General features: G+C 39.0%; 1 protein-coding gene across 8 annotated transcripts in view; it reads right to left on the reverse strand.

Moving 5' to 3' along the window:
- LOC149157274 (sister chromatid cohesion protein PDS5 homolog A-like) overlaps positions 1-17,995 on the reverse strand; it is a 344,827-nt gene that overhangs the window by 125,046 nt on the left and 201,786 nt on the right. For 6 of the 8 annotated variants that reach the window (XM_089435759.1, XM_089435754.1, XM_089435760.1 and 3 more), the window contains 3 exons: positions 14,033-14,159; positions 13,417-13,566; positions 13,095-13,169 (listed from right to left, as the gene is read on the reverse strand). In XM_089435759.1, the coding sequence (XP_089291885.1) occupies positions 13,495-13,566; positions 14,033-14,159 (199 nt within the window). In that variant the 3' untranslated portion in view covers positions 13,095-13,169; positions 13,417-13,494. Of the gene's footprint in view, positions 1-13,094; positions 13,173-13,416; positions 13,567-14,032; positions 14,160-17,995 lie in introns of all 8 variants that reach the window. The other 2 variants (XM_089435756.1, XM_089435758.1) reach the window with 1 other exon arrangement.

Genomic DNA, 17,995 nt, shown 5'->3' on the forward strand with positions numbered 1-17,995 from the left:
GATGTCTTGATCCTCATCAACGGTCGAGATCAGTTCTACATGGATCACCCAAACTAGCCGTTGGGATCATTTCCTTCATATAGGGTCTTAGGGGGTCATTTTACAGGTTTATCTGATCTGTGAGTCTGTACTGAAAAGCTCTCTTGTAATCTGATTTTCTGGTTAATAAAAAGACTTTGGGGTTCAAAACTGGCTGGTGTTACTCTCTGGAATTGCTGTGAGATGTTTGCTTTTCTGCATATTTCAGTTTTCAGCAGTTAAAAATAGCTGTTTTTTTTTTCAGAGCATTGTGAGTACAGGTATCTTGCTCACGTGCTAGGGTTTGAATGTTGTAGGGTTTCTGGAAATGTGGCAGGTATCTCCATCATTTCTTGAAATCTAGCAGCATTTCTCGCCCTCTTTGCTGATGTTTGCTTGAGGTGTGCAGGGAACCTTTAGGTGAAGAGTATTTGTGGGCGTTTGGGGAAGTTCTGGGCTGAACCAGCCGACTGCCACAGGCTGTTCTGTGCAGAGCCCAGCTGATTGTGCCCTGGGTTAATCTTTTAAAGTTTATTTCATGTTTTACATTGAGAAATTTTTTCTGTTCACAGTAAAGTTCAAATTTTCTGATATTTCAAAAGTATTACTGCAGTTATTGTCAAATTAGGCTGTTTTAGAGCCATAATTTTCTTTCTGAGTAAATTTTGAGATTTTTCTTTTTCGAAGTTTTGCATACAGGGGTTTTGCCCTTTTTTCTCCAGGTTACAGGGATCTGCTGAGCAGGCAGAACAAAATATAAATTCAGTGGCTCTGTCAATCTGGCGTTTCCATCGCATTTCCAAGTTGCAGCTACGCCCTCTTTCCACCACTATCCAAACTTACAACTGCAAGCAAAAAATATATATATATAACCCATGATCAAAACTGTGTCCCCTGTGCTGTCGTCAAATGCTGCATTTTTCTACTGTATACCTGCGTAATATCGTCTTCAAGCCTGCCCATTTTATTTGAGCCGCTGCACCCTCACCGAACCAGCTTTGAGCTCCTCTGTCCGTTTCCTGCGACCTCTCATCCTTTACGATTCCAAGGCCCCCGTCACTGGACCTCAAAGCAGCCGTCGTTTTTTTTTACTTACACTTCGTGGTTTCCTATTTGCTGTAAGAGCATCGCGTGAGATCTCTTCCACGCCTGCGTGAAGTTTCTGTTGCCTCTTTCGACTGTGGGAGGTGTGAATTGCTGGGCACCGTTGATAACACTTGGGAAATAGAGCACCGGACCAGAACTCACGCGCAGGGTTTCAAAAACTCCTTACGGACCAGGTGCTTCATTCATTCGATGTGATCGATTTACTGTGAAACGAGCAGGCATCAGGTAAGTTTATCGTGAACGCTGGTCGATTTATCATAGCGGTTTCGATTTCTTTGGGTTTGGTAGATGCGTTAAACGGCTTTGAAATTTCCTTTTTTTTCATAGAATGAAACGAGCTCACGAGCTGAGATTTCTCTGTCTTCACGCCTGAACACACCTCGTCTTCACACAATACGTCTCACCGTTGAACCGTTTTGTATATTTTGCATTCCCGTCAGTGTCAGCGTAGGCATAGGTTAGTGTTAGTTTTTTTTGTTTAGTGTTAAGCTTAGATGTTGTTGTTTAACGTAGATGAAAATTGAGTTGGGCTTAGATATATTTTAAATTAGATTTTATTTTATTTTAGTTTTTTTTTTAGATTTAGTTTATTTTTACATAGTTAATTTTCATAGTTTCCCTTTTTAGATTTTCATAAAAAAAAAAAAAAAAAAAAAAAATCTGAAAAAGCATAAAAAAATTTCTTTTCTGTGGAAAATTGTTCTTACCACCTTCAGTTATTCATCATCGTATATCTTTTGTGTTGTGGTCTGAATACAAAATTGATATCTGGTTTCTCTGTTATTTAAAGCAATTTATTTCTCTTAGTTTGCCGGATATCGTTATTCGAGGAACTTTGTGTTTTTTTTTTTTTTTTTGCTGGATATTTAAAGCTTTGTTCCGATCATTTGATGAATGGTGATTGCTGTTTATGATTTATGCTCTTATATCACCTAGAAAGTAATCATTTAGGCACTGGTCTATCAAATAAATAAAACCATTTTAGTGCATCTCGTCTCCCGGCCCAACTGTTTGGCAGTTGGCCTTCATCTTTCCTCAGGGTCTACCCCCCTTAGCCGTGGGAGACAGGCTTAAACGGAGAGACCGGGGATCAGAGTGATAGCCCCCGGTCTGAGCGTTGTCGTGCCAGTTTGCGCGACAACATTTTTTGGCGCCGTTGCCGGGGATAGAGTTTTTCTGTCCTTGGTTCTTGCTTTTCAAGCTTTTCTGTGCTTAGCTTCTTGTTCAAGTGGCGACTCCACTTCCTATATTATCTACAAGAGTGTACACTAGAAGACATCCAAGCAGTCTGTGCAATCCTACTCCTGATCCTGAAAAGGTTTATAGGGTGCGATCACACAAACTCGCTTCTCGTACACTTCTTGGAAATCTTGGACAAGAAGCCCTCTCCGATATTCATTTGCTCTTTAAAGGTCAAGTTAGGCGCAACACCATGAGTCTGTTGGGTCCTTGTGATTTCTCTAACATTCCTGGAGCCCCCAATGATATTCCATCTGTTGGGATAGACAAATTGCCTAGCTTTCATGGAGATAATGCCATTACTGTTAATTCCCATTTGCGAGATTTCAACATATGGATGGCTAAGTACGCTAGATCTCCTGATTTTGATCATGAGGATGTCAGGATGACCCTTTTTATCTTGACTCTAGGAGGTGATGCTCATGACTGGTTTACAGAAAAACCTCCTATTTCTTTTGACTCTTTACAATCAATCATTAATTCATTTAGAGAAAAATATGGAGATAAAAGAGAGGGACGACATCTTGTAAGAGCTCTTACTCTGATGAGAAAGAGAGAAGACGAAACTGTTGAGGAATTTAATAGAAGGTTTAATAGCATTATTAGAGAACTACCTCAAGACTATAAACCTTCAGATAAAACTCTCCAAGATTTTTATATTGATGCCTTTGGTCCTGAGCCATCTTATGAGTTAAGGCGTGCTAAACTTACTGATTATCGAGCTTGCCAAACCTTAGCTGTAGAACTTGAGAAGGACAAGGCAGCTTCTGGGAAGTCTGAAATCCCAGGTTTTGATAGGGCTGCTACAAAACTAAAGGAACCTAAGGGAAAAGCAGCCCAGGAGCCAGAAAGTGAGCTTGTTCTTAAATTGCTGCAAAAAATTGAAACTATGGAAATCAATCATAATAAGGAGATAAACACTTTGCAGAATAGGTTAATTCAAATGGAAAGAGCGCAACCGCAAAATTTTCAGCCTCGAAATAATAATAACAGAAATAGTAACTGGCAAAGAAAGGGTCAATCTAGTGAGCAAAGGCCCCCTAATCCGCTTACCAACCTGGTGGATAATGCTCCTCCTTACTGTCGTGCTTGTGCTGATTTTCACGAAGAGTCCTCTTGTCCCATTATCAGAAGACTTCTCGATAATGGAATGCTTGGGACAGGTGAGCAAATAAACGTAGTAGGGAGCAAGTTTCCTTTGCCCATGAATGATTGGATAGAGGTTAAGGAAAGGAGCTACGATGTTGTGAATCCTCAATCTGCTTTTGGTATAAATAACCTTGAAAACGAAGATGACATTTTGGCCAGGTTATATGGTGAGAAACCCTCTCCTGAGAAAATTCTGGAAATTGCTAGAGATAAGGGTTTAACATACCAGAGAAGGGATAAAGATCAGAGCGGGAATCAAATTCCTCCTCGAACTTTAAACCCTGGTATAAACTCTGGAATAGATGTCGATTTGGGGAATTGGTTTAATAATGCTAAAATCTGGGTTCCCGTGTCTGAGATCGCTAAGATCCCTTCCCAAAGGGACAAGTTACTAAAAGCAATTCAGGGTCATCAAGTCAACGCTTCTCAGCAGAAGATTCGTGAGGTTGACTATCATGATGCTCCTATTTATCTGCAAAGCGTAGATGCTGATAACAAGGATCATCAACCCTTCTTTATCACCTTGTTAGTCAATGGGTATAAATTGAATAACTGCATGTTGGATTCTGGTGCATCTGCTTGTGTTATGACTAAAAGGGTTATGGAACAGCTTAACTTAAGAGTTTCCAGACCTTACTATAATATATGTGCCATGGATTCTAAGAAAATCGAAGTTCATGGTTTAATCAAGGATTTGCAAGTTCATCTTTCGGTTTACCCAGACATCATGGTGGTTATGGATATTGTTGTCGTTGATGTACCTGATGCTTGGGGTATGCTGTTATCCAGAAAGTGGGCCTCTGATCTAGGGGGAAGCATTCAGATGAATTGGTCATATGCTATGATTCCTTCTCCTAGCGGTGACGGTTTCATTAGACTTAATAGAGAGCCTGAGAGGAAATTTCATGTTGAAGATCCTAAGAAGCCTCGTAATGAAATAATTAGAGAACAATCTGACATCGGGAACTATGCTATCATGTCCAATTTCATAATTCCTCCCGATGATGAGATTAAAGATCTTAAGGATGAAGTCTGGTATATGTATTTTGATGGTGCGTCCTCTAGTCATGGTAAAGGTGCGGGAGTTGTGCTTAAATCTCCCCTTGGTCACGTATTCAAGTTTGCCTATCGTTTAGAATTTGAAGCAACCAACAATGTTGCTGAGTACGAAGCTATATTGTTGGGTCTTGAATTGGCCAAGGCTTTAAGGGTTAAATTGCTTAGCATCAAGGGGGATTCCGATCTGGTTATCATGCAGCTTAAAAACAAATTCACATGTAGAAATCAGAGATTAAGAAACTATCGAAATGCTGTGTGGGATACTATGGAGCACTTCGATGCCCTTAACCTTGAAGCAATTCCTAGAGGTCTAAATAGTTTGGCAGATGAGCTTGCCGTAGCTGCTACCACTTTCCAGTTGTCTGACGAGTTAATTAACGATAAAATTAAAATGGAAGTAATATTCAGACCATCTGTTCCAGACAACTCAGAGCATTGGCAAGTTTTTAATGATGAAAAACAAGTCGTTCGTTTTCTCAATCGTTTGGATGAGTTTGAGGATTTCCGGATAGTTTCTGGCGAGGATGGTTCTTTAGATCATGGACATATCATAAACCCTACTCCCAGAAATGTAGTTGCCTTAGAGCAACATTTTGATCGGCATGATGCCACGAAGCTGAGAGAAGAAGACAAGTTGGACCCAGGCGAGTACCTTGAAGTTAACATTGGTACTTTTGAAAATCCGAAAATGGTTAAAATCGGTAAAGGTACTAGTCTGGAGGAAAGGAAAAAGTTAATTGATTTACTTCGTGAATATCGAGATGTTTTGGCTTTTTCCTATGATGAGTTGAAGGGCTATAGGGAAGATATTATGGAGCATACTATTCCCTTAAAAGACGAAAATGCTAAACCTTTTCGGCAGAAACTTAGGCAGATTAATCCTAAGTTAGCCCCCCTGGTCCAAAAAGAGCTTGCGAAGATGCTTGCAGCAGGAATCATCGCTCAAACTAGGCATTCGACATGGTGTTCGAATTTGGTGATTGTCAGGAAGAAGAATGGTACAATAAGACTTTGTGTCGATTTTAGAAACCTTAATCTAGCGTGCAAGAAGGATAATTACCCTTTGCCAAAAATGGAAACTTTGTTGCAAAGAGTAACTGGGTCTGGAATGATGTCATTGCTAGACGGTTTTTCTGGGTATAATCAAGTTTGGGTTAAAAAGGAAGATCGACACAAGACCACGTTCACAACACCATGGGGCACTTTTGAATACATCAGAATGCCATTTGGGTTAACAAACGCTGGAGCTACTTTCCAGAGGGCCATGGACTATGCCTTCAAAGGGTTAATCGGGAAAATTATCGAAATATATCAAGATGATCTTACTGTTTTCTCTAAAGATGGTATCAGTCATATAGATCATCTTAGGCAAGTTTTCGATAGATGTAGAGAATATGGAATTTCTTTGAATCCGGCTAAATCTGTCTTTGGGGTAACTGAAGGGAAACTTCTGGGTCATATCATTTCTAAGGAAGGAGTCAAGGTCGATCCTGAACGAGTTGAAGCAATTCAAAAGATTCCTCTCCCGCATAACCTCAAGTCCCTTCAGTCTTTCCTTGGAAAGATAAATTTTATTAGAAGATTTATCCCAAATTATGCGGAAATAGCTAAGCCCATTCAAAGTCTTCTGAAGAAGGATGTGAAATTTGTCTGGCAAGAAGAGGGCAAAAGGGCTTTCCAAGAAATCAAGTCTGCTATCGCGAAAGCTCCTGTCCTTGTTAGTCCTGATTATTCCAAAGATTTCATGATTTTTTCTTTCGCTTCTGAAGATACCATTGCCGGTGTCTTGCTTCAAAAGAATAAAGACGGTCATGAGCAGCCTATCGCTTTCATGAGTAGAGCACTTCAAAACTCTGAGTTGAAGTACAATACCATGGAGAAGCAGGCCTATGCCCTGGTCAAGTCTCTCAAGCATTTTAAAACTTATGTGGGTTATTCTAAGATCATTGCTTTCGTCCCACATTCTGCTGTTAAGGACATATTAACTCAAACTGATTGCTTAGGGACTCGTGCTAGGTGGGTTACTAAGATACAGGAGTATGATTTAGAAATTAAACCCACCAAGCTGATCAAAGGCCAAGGTTTAGCCCAAATGTTAACGGAAAGTAATGAAAAGACTCTTGGTTTGTTTTGCCTTGACGATCTATCTTCACCAGAATTGAGAAGATTAGCAGAGCATGAATGGTATAAGGACATAGTTTACTACTTGACAAATCTTGCATGTCCTAACCATTTGGTCGCTCATAAGAGAAGGGCTCTTAGACTAAAGGCCACTAAGTATTGCCTTATGAAGGATGGCCTTGGATGGAGAAATCCTGAGGGCATAGTGCTTAGGTGTATTGACGATGTTGAGTCCAAAAGACTAATTTCAGATTTTCATTCAGGATTTTGTGGTGGTCATTATGCTGCTAGAACTACCGCCCACAAAATCCTGAGAGCTGGCTATTATTGGCCTTCGATTTTTTCTGATGTGCACAAGTTTGTTAGAACGTGTCAAGCCTGTCAGCTGTTCACTGGGAAGCAGAAGCTTGCTGCCCTTCCTCTACAACCTGTTATTGTGGAGGCACCTTTTCAGCATTGGGGTCTGGACTTCATAGGGAAGTTCCATGAAAATTCTAGCAATGGCTACTCGTGGATTTTGACCGCTACAGATTATTTCACTAAATGGGTAGAAGCCATTCCGGCTAAGAATGCCACTGAAAAGGTGATTATGGATTTCATTGAGAATAACATCATTACTAGATTTGGTGTCCCCGCTAAGATAACTACGGACAATGCCAAGGCTTTTAGTTCTTCAGAGTTTACATCTTTTTGTTTCAAATATGGCATTGTCTTATCTCATTCGTCGAATTACTATCCTCAGGGTAATGGTTTGGCTGAATCAAGTAATAAAAATCTCATAACCATTATAAAGAAGATAGTAGGAGATAACAAGAAAGCTTGGGACAGCAAAATCAAGTACGCTTTGTGGGCAGACAGAATTACTAAGAAGAAGTCTACTGGTAAATCTCCCTTTGAATTGGTTTATGGCTTGAATGTTACCTTACCTGTGCACCTAAGATTGCCAGCTTATCAGCTTCTCCAAAATTTTTCCGATAATAAAGATGTTGTTCAGAATAGGATAGATCAGATTGTGGAATTGGATGAGGCTCGTCGGACAGCTTTTGAGACTATATGTAAAAATCAATCTAATATTAAGAAAAGCTTTGATAAATGCTCTCGATCTAGATCTTTGCAGGTTGGAGATATGGTTTTACTTTGGGACCGCAAAAATGAAAAGCCGGGAAAGCATAAGAAGTTTGACAGCTTGTGGTTGGGACCGTACATCATTAGAGATATAGCTGGACCAAACTCATTCCACTTGAGCAGATTGGATGGTGAGCCACTTCATCTACCAGCGAACGGCCAAATGCTCAAGCTGTTCTTCAGAGATGATATCTGATGCCATGGGGCATCTTTTGTATTGTATTTCTATCCCTACTCCTTGTCTTTTCAGCATTTTATTTCTGTTTTTAGGATTAGATTTACTTTTCATGTTATTAGTTAGTCAATAAATGAAGAGCTTTTATCTTTCCTGTGCTTAATGTATATGATGATTTTGGAATGGACGCTACTCATTTTTATTTGTGTGTTGTATGGATGCAGATTCTGGATTCTCACATTCCTACCAGTGCAGCAACGTGTCCCCAAGTAGAGCCAGATGTTGACCACTACCGGTCAACTACCCATGCAGTGCCCCCCCTTTCTTTTGGCAGAGAGGGGTAGTTCCTGAACGACGTGTCCGTGCCAGCCTACAGTCATCAGCAGCTTGATCATTTTTGTTGTAAACCCAGTCTGCATGTATGAATTGTAAATAATCTAAGCAGATCAGAGTCATGTATGTAAAATTGCCTAGGTGGACCTAACTTTCTAATGACAATCTGCGTCCCGGGAGGTTTTTAGTCTCACCGATCCATGGATCGGCAGAGTTTTCCTTCAAACCCGACCCCAAAGCCGGGATGCATTTTGTTATTAGGACTTTAGGAGAATCCTAGCGTGTTAATCTGCTAGATTATAGTTGTGTCGCAGAACTGGGTGGTTTATGAGGGTCTATGTTAAAGTGGGTTCGTCCCCTTAAGATGTAAATTGTAAAGTCATGATGTAATGTGTCTTGAGGGTTGAAAAATGTTTTAATCCCCTCATGAGTCCTAAGTCCTAGGTCCTAGGAGATGTGTCCAACGGCTTAGTTCAAATGATCCATTTAGAAAATAAATAAAATACTAAAATAATAAAATTAAAAATAAAAAATAAAAAATAAAAAAAATAATAAATAATAAAAAATTCATAAAACAAAGCAAAAACCAGAAACTCACGCGCAGGGTTTCAAAAACTCCTTACGGACCAGGTGCTTCATTCATTCGATGTGATCGATTTACTGTGAAACGAGCAGGCATCAGGTAAGTTTATCGTGAACGCTGGTCGATTTATCATAGCGGTTTCGATTTCTTTGGGTTTGGTAGATGCGTTAAACGGCTTTCAAATTTCCTTTTTTTCATAGAATGAAACGAGCTCACGAGCTGAGATTTCTCTGTCTTCACGCCTGAACACACCTCGTCTTCACACAATACGTCTCACCGTTGAACCGTTTTGTTTATTTTGCATTCCCGTCAGTGTCAGCGTAGGCATAGGTTAGTGTTAGTTTTTTTTGTTTAGTGTTAAGCTTAGATGTTGTTGTTTAACGTAGATGAAAATTGAGTTGGGCTTAGATATATTTTAAATTAGATTTTATTTTATTTTAGTTTTTTTTTTAGATTTAGTTTATTTTTACATAGTTAATTTTCATAGTTTCCCTTTTTAGATTTTCATAAATAAAAAAAAAAAAAAAAAAAATATATATATATATATATATATATATATATATATATATATTTAGGTTTTAGATTTTAAATTTTTCTTTTAGTAAAAAAAAAAAAAAAAAAAAAAAAAAAAATTCTGAAAAAGCATAAAAAAATTTCTTTTCTGTGGAAAATTGTTCTTACCACCTTCAGTTATTCATCATCGTATATCTTTTGTGTTGTGGTCTGAATACAAAATTGATATCTGGTTTCTCTGTTATTTAAAGCAATTTATTTCTCTTAGTTTGCCGGATATCGTTATTCGAGGAACTTTGTGTTTTTTTTTTTTTTTTTGCTGGATATTTAAAGCTTTGTTCCAATCATTTGATGAATGGTGATTGCTTTTTATGATTTATGCTCTTATATCACCTAGAAAGTAATCATTTAGGCACTGGTCTATCAAATAAATAAAACCATTTTAGTGCATCTCGTCTCCCGGCCCAACTGTTTGGCAGTTGGCCTTCATCTTTCCTCAGGGTCTACCCCCCTTAGCCGTGGGAGACAGGCTTAAACGGAGAGACCGGGGATCAGAGTGACAGCCCCCGATCTGAGCGTTGTCGTGCCAGTTTGCGCGACAACAAGTTCCTAAGTCTAAACTTAGGAAAATAAAATTGTTAATGTATATTAATATAATATGGGTGAGAAAGTTCTAAGTGACAAGGATCAAGCCAGTTCTAATCTTAGCCGTTGATTAACGACTTAATCTCAGTCGTTGAATCGTCAACAGGAAAAATATAAAAGGGGGCTTGAGGGTCAATTGGAGATACACCAAGAGAGATCAATCAGTTCGATTTTCTGGGGCGAGGTTTGCTGAGGAAATCAAGCAAGTGATCAGTTGCAGTGAGGGGCAGTTCAACAAGAGGCTGAAGAATACATAGCAGAGAGGCAGTGAAGTGTCGGGAGAGACAGCGCAAGCCTAGGAGGGCTGACGCAAAGGCCGTAGGAGCCAACGCACAGGCCGCAGAGGGCCATAGAGGCTAACGCAGAAGTTGTAGAGGCTAACGTAGAAGCCATAGACGCTAACGCAGAGGATGCAAAGGCTAACGCATAAGCTGCAAAGGCTGACACAGAAGTCGTAGAGGGCTTCAGAGGCAACGCTGGGAGATTTTGTGGGGCAGACTAGGCGCAGATCAGCTGAAGCAGAGCCAAGAGAGGGTAATGCAATTCCTGAAGGGTGACGCAGTGCCAGAGCAATGCTTGGAGCAGCTTTCGCTGTCCAACACAAGGAACAACCGGAGTCACTGTGGGATTGATCATCCGGTTGCTGATTTGCCGGAATATCTGTCTCCAAATAAAGGTACTACTGTCGAGGACATTCTCTGTTGGGTAAGCGATTTCTGGCACCCTAGTTGTATTCAGAAATCTACTTAATAATAAAACCCTCAAATATGTTGCACTGGTTCTCCAGCATTAGGTTTTTCCGGGGACAATTGTCTAAAAATAACATTGTCCCTTGTGTTATTGTTTTTGTTTACTTCAGTGCATGATCTGTATATCTGTGAAGGCCACATTTCTATTTACTTCGATGTTTATGTAATTAAATAACTGTTAATGTAAAGAAAAAGTATGAGATAGTAAACCAGAAATTGCAGTAGGGGTTTTTGATGTGTTAGATTCAAAAAATTTCACACCCCCAACCAAGCTCTACGTTGTCCCTCTGAAATTTGTACTGCTGGCTGCAAGAAATGGCTATTAGGGCCTCCTCCGGTGCTCAGAAAATTCCAGGAAAATAACCTCGGGCTCTCCACCAATAACCCACAAACCCACGAAGGAATTGGCCAAATATTGACCTTGGAATTTCGGCCTAATTTCCCCTTGCTCCTCCAGCTGCTGGCTAAGTTGGGACCTTGTTGAACCCCTCAAATCTGCCAAGAAAATTTTGCCAAATTAATCTTGGTCTCTCCTCAACAAACCCAGAAAGGTTTTGCACTAGTTTTGACACTCCAAAATTGACCCCAAAATGCTTAGCCCTCTTCTATTGCTGGAAAATGTCGAATGTGATAGTTGGAGCCTTTTCTGCTCCTCAAAGGCTAGGCACTCTCCTCCAATCAAATCCCAAACAACTCCAGTTCTTCAATCCCAATCATCGAGCCTCCCCAAGAATAGCTCCACAACCCTCTACGCAGTGCTAGGGAAAAAAGGCGCAAGCCCAGCCATACCAATTCGTTCTGCTGAGAAAAGCACCCAAGCTCCTAGAAATTTCCTCCTTCCCGCATGTATTTGTGTGAGGATACAACCCAGCAACAACAAACCTCTTCTCTCCAGCACAATACCTCTCCAAGCTCTGCATAGCTCCTTTTTCTGCGTCCCACTAATGCCAGGAATTCGTGCTACTGCGTGGTATCCTCCCAACTACCAAAGAAGAGTAGAATTTGCCTCCCTAGGGTGGCACTCATGGTCCACCAAAGAAGAGGGTGAGATTTCCCCTTGGAAACCTCTGGTGCTAAACAGCACGTGTGACTCAGCTGAACAGCATGAGCAACAATGTGTAAATGACAAGTTATCAAAAAAATACTCAATGCTGCCTTCAGCCCCCTATTTATAATTGTTGCCTCCCTTTTCCTTGTGGGTCCCTTAGCCAACTATTTCGACCCCCTTCCCACACAATTGACTTTTCCTCTAGGGGTTGCGTATTCCATGAGGGGTGGCCCCCACATTCCACTAAGGTTGGAATTTTGGATTTCTCCTAAGTCCCACATACCCAAAATGTCTCCAATGCCCAGATTACAAAATTGTGCTAGGCTTAGCACTTCCCCAATAAACTTTGTTAATCCTATTAAATGAAAAATCAAAATTGGGGATATTACAGTCCGTGCTAGGCTTAGCACTTCCCCAATAAACTTTGTTAATCCTATTAAATGAAAAATCAAAATTGGGGATATTACAGTCCTCCCCGCCAGAAATTGCTTATCCTCAAGCAATGCCTGAACAAGCATCCTCTCGAGTCTCTAGTTCTTGCTCCCCACGGTCACTACAAAATGTGCCAAGGTACCAGATGCACCACTGAATCGTCCCTGACTTCTGCACTTCCTGACATGAAAGAATCCCTCAATACCAGGATCCCAAGCCACATTTCTATCAAGGCCTGCAATAGTGTCATTGTTAGTTTTGGTGCAACCTGACATCCTTGACACTTGAATTTTAACGATGCATATACTGTGGTTCCTGAATTTTGCCAACTCAGAACAATGAGTTGTTGAAACTCTCTGCAAATAATCAAAGTTGATGGGTACTATCTAGTATCAACCTCCCAATTGAGAGGTATTATCCATCAACAACCATTATTGAGCCAATATTACAAAAATAGCTATCTGAGGAACAAAAGGGTGTGATTTGATGTTGAGGGAGGAAGCACGTGTTGATGACAATACTTTTCCATAAACATCAATCTCCTTGACAAAGGAGGTACTTGTCAATGTCAACCTAGCCAACAAAGGATCGTCAACATTGAAATCTCTCAAACATAAGTATGTGCGGGCATGGATATACACAAAACATATACATGTGCGTCTGCATCTATTCATGAGGTTCTCTTTTTTGTCAATTTCCATTTCAGTTAACACAGCTAAAATAACTGAAGAAAAGGAAGACACACCAGTATCCCAGAAAAAAATTGAAAACCATGGCTATGCAAGATTATAGACAGACCTTAAGTTGGCATACTCTGCTAGGATGCTCAATCTCAGTATCCAGAGATCCTTCCCCTTCCTGAGAGACAGAATCCTGCTAAAGCAACATAATGAAGAAGAAATAAGAATAAGCATGTGTTATAATCATGAATAAAAGAAATTAAAAAAAGAAATCATAGTAGCAATAACAAAAACAGAAATTAAATTGTATTCTCTAGACTCAAGATATTGTCCCAATTCGACATATGTATATATATACACAGAGAGAAAGAGAGCCAGAAAATTTTCTTTAGAAAACAGACTGATATAATGGAAGAAAGGAAGAGAAAAGGAGGACTCACACAATCACTCCTAAGTAGCTTACGGACTATAAATTTGATGACTTCGTCCTCACGAGTCTCGAATATTGGAATAGCAGTCTATGCGATACAACCAAGGGACTGCAATACTGTTGGAAGATTTTGACAATTGTTTATGGACTCCACCAGTTGCTGTGAGAAATTAAAATAGTCACCAAAAGAAGAAAATAAGAAAGGGGACAAATAACATCATATCCTCTCAAGAATAATGGAAAAAGGTGAAAGGACAAATCAGAAGATGGAATTTCACCCCCATGGGATATAGTAATATCCATCATATGAACACTCATAGCAATTATATTCCATGAGATCATCTTTAAATAACAAATAGCAGTAACAACCTAAAGTGGTCCAGATTGTATACTCTCAAAAAAGTTCAAGAGCTTTATCAGCCCATCATTCAATCAATTCCAGTGCAAAACTTTATTTCTACTAAATCATTCAACAAAGAGAGTGAGATAATTAAATAATAAATATGGTTGTGCTCTTCTAAATGTCATTGGTGGTAATGATAAAAGAATTTCTTAATTAAAAATTCAATTTTTTTCAAGCTTATCAATACATAAAATCTTGCAACCTACAAACAGTCAGATGGTACCTTATACAAAAGAGACAATGTTTCCAGACCAGATTCAGCCGTCAATGCTGCAAGTGCAGAAACAGCATATTTTGCTTGCTTGCGATTCCCATCTATGCATAGCTTCTCCAACATTGCATCAACAGATCTGAAATGATTTAATATCTTAGTTACGACTCGCATAAATTCAATCTTCAATTCCTATAAAACACCAGAGCAACCATTCTCTATAAAATATATCCCAAACATCTCCATAACAAGTATGCCAGAAAATATTATCAGATACATGCACAGTCAAGTAATTCAGATAATTTCATTTATTGAAACCAAAAATCGGCTGAGAAAAATAACTATGTTAATAAAAGTTTCTACAGCCAACAATAAGCTAAAGTAGATAATAATGAAGCTTCTGCTCTCAAAAGCTAGGCAGATAACTGCAAAAGAATATGAAACTAAAGCAGAACTCATAAATAAACACGGAAAACAATTTTAGCTCATCTGTAGAATCTAGAGAAATGTGAAATTGTGACCAAGTATGAAACAAATACAGTTGTCATGATTAACAAGGACAAAAACACTAAATTCAATGTTATGTTCACGGTTCACCCATGTTTGTGAGAGCTTAGAGTAATGGAAATGAAAGAGTAAACAGAAAACGAGAAGTCTGTGCACATAAATAAATAGCAGAACAGAAAAAAAAACAATATTCATGACAATGCAAAGAATGGCCTTATGCTCTAATTCAGAAAATAGTCTATTGCAATGTGTACACACCAACAACAAAAACGAAGGTATGAAGCACAAACACAATGATCCCTCTTTCCAGGATGACCAATTAGTTTAGGAATGGGGGGCCCTGCTATACACATTCAGGTGCTTCAAACATGATAGATGAGGAAGCAACAGTTCACCCCATCTAATTAAGACTTCTAAAGAAGACTACATGATTAAGTCTTCATTATAATAACGTCACATTTAGCTGGCAACCCATGAAGTAGTCCTGTCTTAGAAACATGATAGTCTCACTAGTGACTAACCATACAAGTCACTACAAGACCAAATAGACATCACGATGAAATGCATTTAGAGACATAATTGGGGATAACATTTGTCCCCACATATAGCCATGAGAATTCTGCTCAAATAGTAGATAGACTCTGTATTCTTGTAGGAAACAATGTCCCACAGCCCGTGCTTGGGAATGACTAGCCAAGCAAAAGAATAACACGGTAAATACACAGGAAAACTCAGCATGAAACTCAACAAATAAATAACTCAAAAATTGCTTTAAAAATCATCATTTACCTAGAGGAACAGCTATTGCATGGTGAACAGAAAGGAATGAGCTTCGACAAACTTCAGAGAGTATTCCATCATGCAACTAAACATGAAATTATTGGGATTCATAAAATAAGGAAAAAAAATAGGGCCCTTCAGGAATGTTGAACTGTGTCACATTTGTCCTCAGTCTTCAGTGGGTGGCAAGGGAGTGATGACAGTGATGCACAGCATGTTATGAGAATAGCAGGGAGAAATGCAGCGGAAATTAATTAATTTAATAGTGCAGATGGAAGCAGTTAGCAGAAAGAAGAAAAGATGACTCCACACCGGCCCAGCGAAAATGAATAGTATGCTAGTTTGGTTTTCATTTTCATTCATAGCATGTTTAAATCAGTAGGTATCCTTTGTTCCAGTAATGGTAAGACATCCAAAGAGTTCAAATTTGTAGACTGTATTCGAGGAAAGTTACTCTCTTTTGAAAGATTGTATCAGGAATGCATAGCCAATGTGTCATCTGATCTCTCCAGGAAGAATCAACTAACTATATACTGCCATGGTCATCGTAATTTTCCATAATATGAAGGAAAACTACTGTTACTGTCTAAAAAACAAATCACAGAAAGAAATTTGAGATTATTCATTCACATACAAATGTTCTTCATACTATCATAGACACCAAAATAAACATAAAGCCATCTAAAAGTGAAGAGGAAAGTGTGAAACTTCACAGGAAAGTTTACATATACTTGAAACTTCAAACAGTTCATTTGATATTATAGAAACATTAAAAATTTATATTTACAAACTCTAGATTCTAGACACCAAAATCCATGAATGATGATCCATGGCATGAATAAATCAAGAAAACAGAAGTCTCGAGTTTTGCTGCTGAAATCCTTAATAACGACAGATTCCAGGTGCAATAATCTCATAGATAGATTTGTTTGAATTTTTATCACCACAAACAATAAAAAAAAAAAAAAAAACAGAATGACCAATGAAGAACACAGGTTTTACCATCAATTTTGTGCTCTATGTCCCATGGGCCGACTCTATCTGCTGTATTCAGCAAGTCTGTCCCTCAAGCTTGGTAAGTCCAACAAAGGTGAAGCCCTGTATTTACTTATTGAGTAAACTTCACTTCTTTTTTCACCAAATTGAGTAGAACTGGCAGGTACTTGATGTGAAAATTTCTCAAAATTCAAAATTCAATGCAAAACAGAAATTTCACTTTCAACCTAAAAGTCTTCCTGGATATGAACCCTGTGATTTTTCAGCCTTAGAGCTGCTATAAAACATGGTACAAAACAGCAGCAGAAAGAGTACAATGTTCACTTCCAAGCAACCCAAACTTCCCAGCAGTTCAAAGAGAAAACACACCAAATCAAAGGGATAAGTTTTAGCCCTTTTGGGGAAACTTATCAACCAAAAAATAGATCTGAAAACACTACTTTACAGCAGTACAACAACAATCTGACAACAGTAAAATCAGCCCCTTATATTCTTTACTTCAATGTCAAATTGCTTAAAAACTGACCTTTTACTTATGTCAAATCAGTAACAGGTATAGGGCTGTAAATAACAACGCATAAAGAACATATAGCGCTGAAAATCAAATCTGGAATTTGTACAAGTTTTCAAATTTCGACAACTGGAAACTTCATTAATATCCTAAAGATGAAGTAAATGTCTGCACTGTTACAACAAAATTTAGCAACTTCATAAAATGTAAAGTCCTAAGCACCAAGGGGCTAGTTTGTACAATTCAGGGAGGCTACCCCCTGTCACCTCAGCCACTCTTCCTCTCTCTTTAAATTGGCTGTCCTCCAACTCAAGGGGGTACAACTAAATAAGATTGCTTAGGCTCTGGAGTGGGGGTCTTAGATGTAGATGATATAGGAAGAGTAGGCCTTGACAAAATGTATGCATGTTGTAGTATAGGAAATGGGATGGAAATGGAAATGGAATAAGCACTAGATAGGAAAACAAAAGAAAAGAAAAAGGGATGAAAATATATGAAAGAAAACCAGTGCCTCTTGATCGTGGACTGTTAATTTTAGGTATGTTCTATGCTTAGCACAATTTACTTCAATTTTTCCATATTAGCCCAATGATAATATTCAGATTAGCAATCACATCAGCATGATAGTAAAGTGCAGATAGAACATAAACATAAATCGCAGAAAACAAACCAAGACAAGAGGACACAAGATGTGGCGCCAGCCAGGGACAAACGCCAATGTGGGGAACCCTTGATCAATTCTTCTTATATTCTTCAATAGTTCAGCAGAGAGAGAGATAGTACATATACATCAGAAGTCAACACTTCGACTTGACAAGATAGGAGCAGAGATCTTCACCATGAAGATGACATAATGAAGTTGCAGATCTGATGACAAGGACTGCAGATCTAAACTCAGGTTAAGGCATACTTCTTCAACTGATTCTCCAAGGTGATTTCATCACCATACTGCATCCAACGCCAAGCTGCATCCAATCATGCTGCATCTTCCAGAATGCTGTCCTTCTCCTGCAGTATTAGCTGTCACTGCTACATGAGATGGTGCATCAAACATTAGTTCTCATCCTTGATACAGTCATGATCCAAGTTGAGGTTTCAGCACTGCCATACTTGCAAGACTGACTTGTGCAACTCTTAACACAATCTATGCTGCTGACTATGGCCTGTGGCCTAGCCCAGCA

Source organism: Pinus tabuliformis, chromosome 5_2 (genome assembly GCF_031772625.1).
Source record: "Pinus tabuliformis cultivar Carrire ecotype Pingquan chromosome 5_2, CPIR1, whole genome shotgun sequence".
NCBI classification, from domain to species: domain Eukaryota; kingdom Viridiplantae; phylum Streptophyta; class Pinopsida; order Pinales; family Pinaceae; genus Pinus; species Pinus tabuliformis.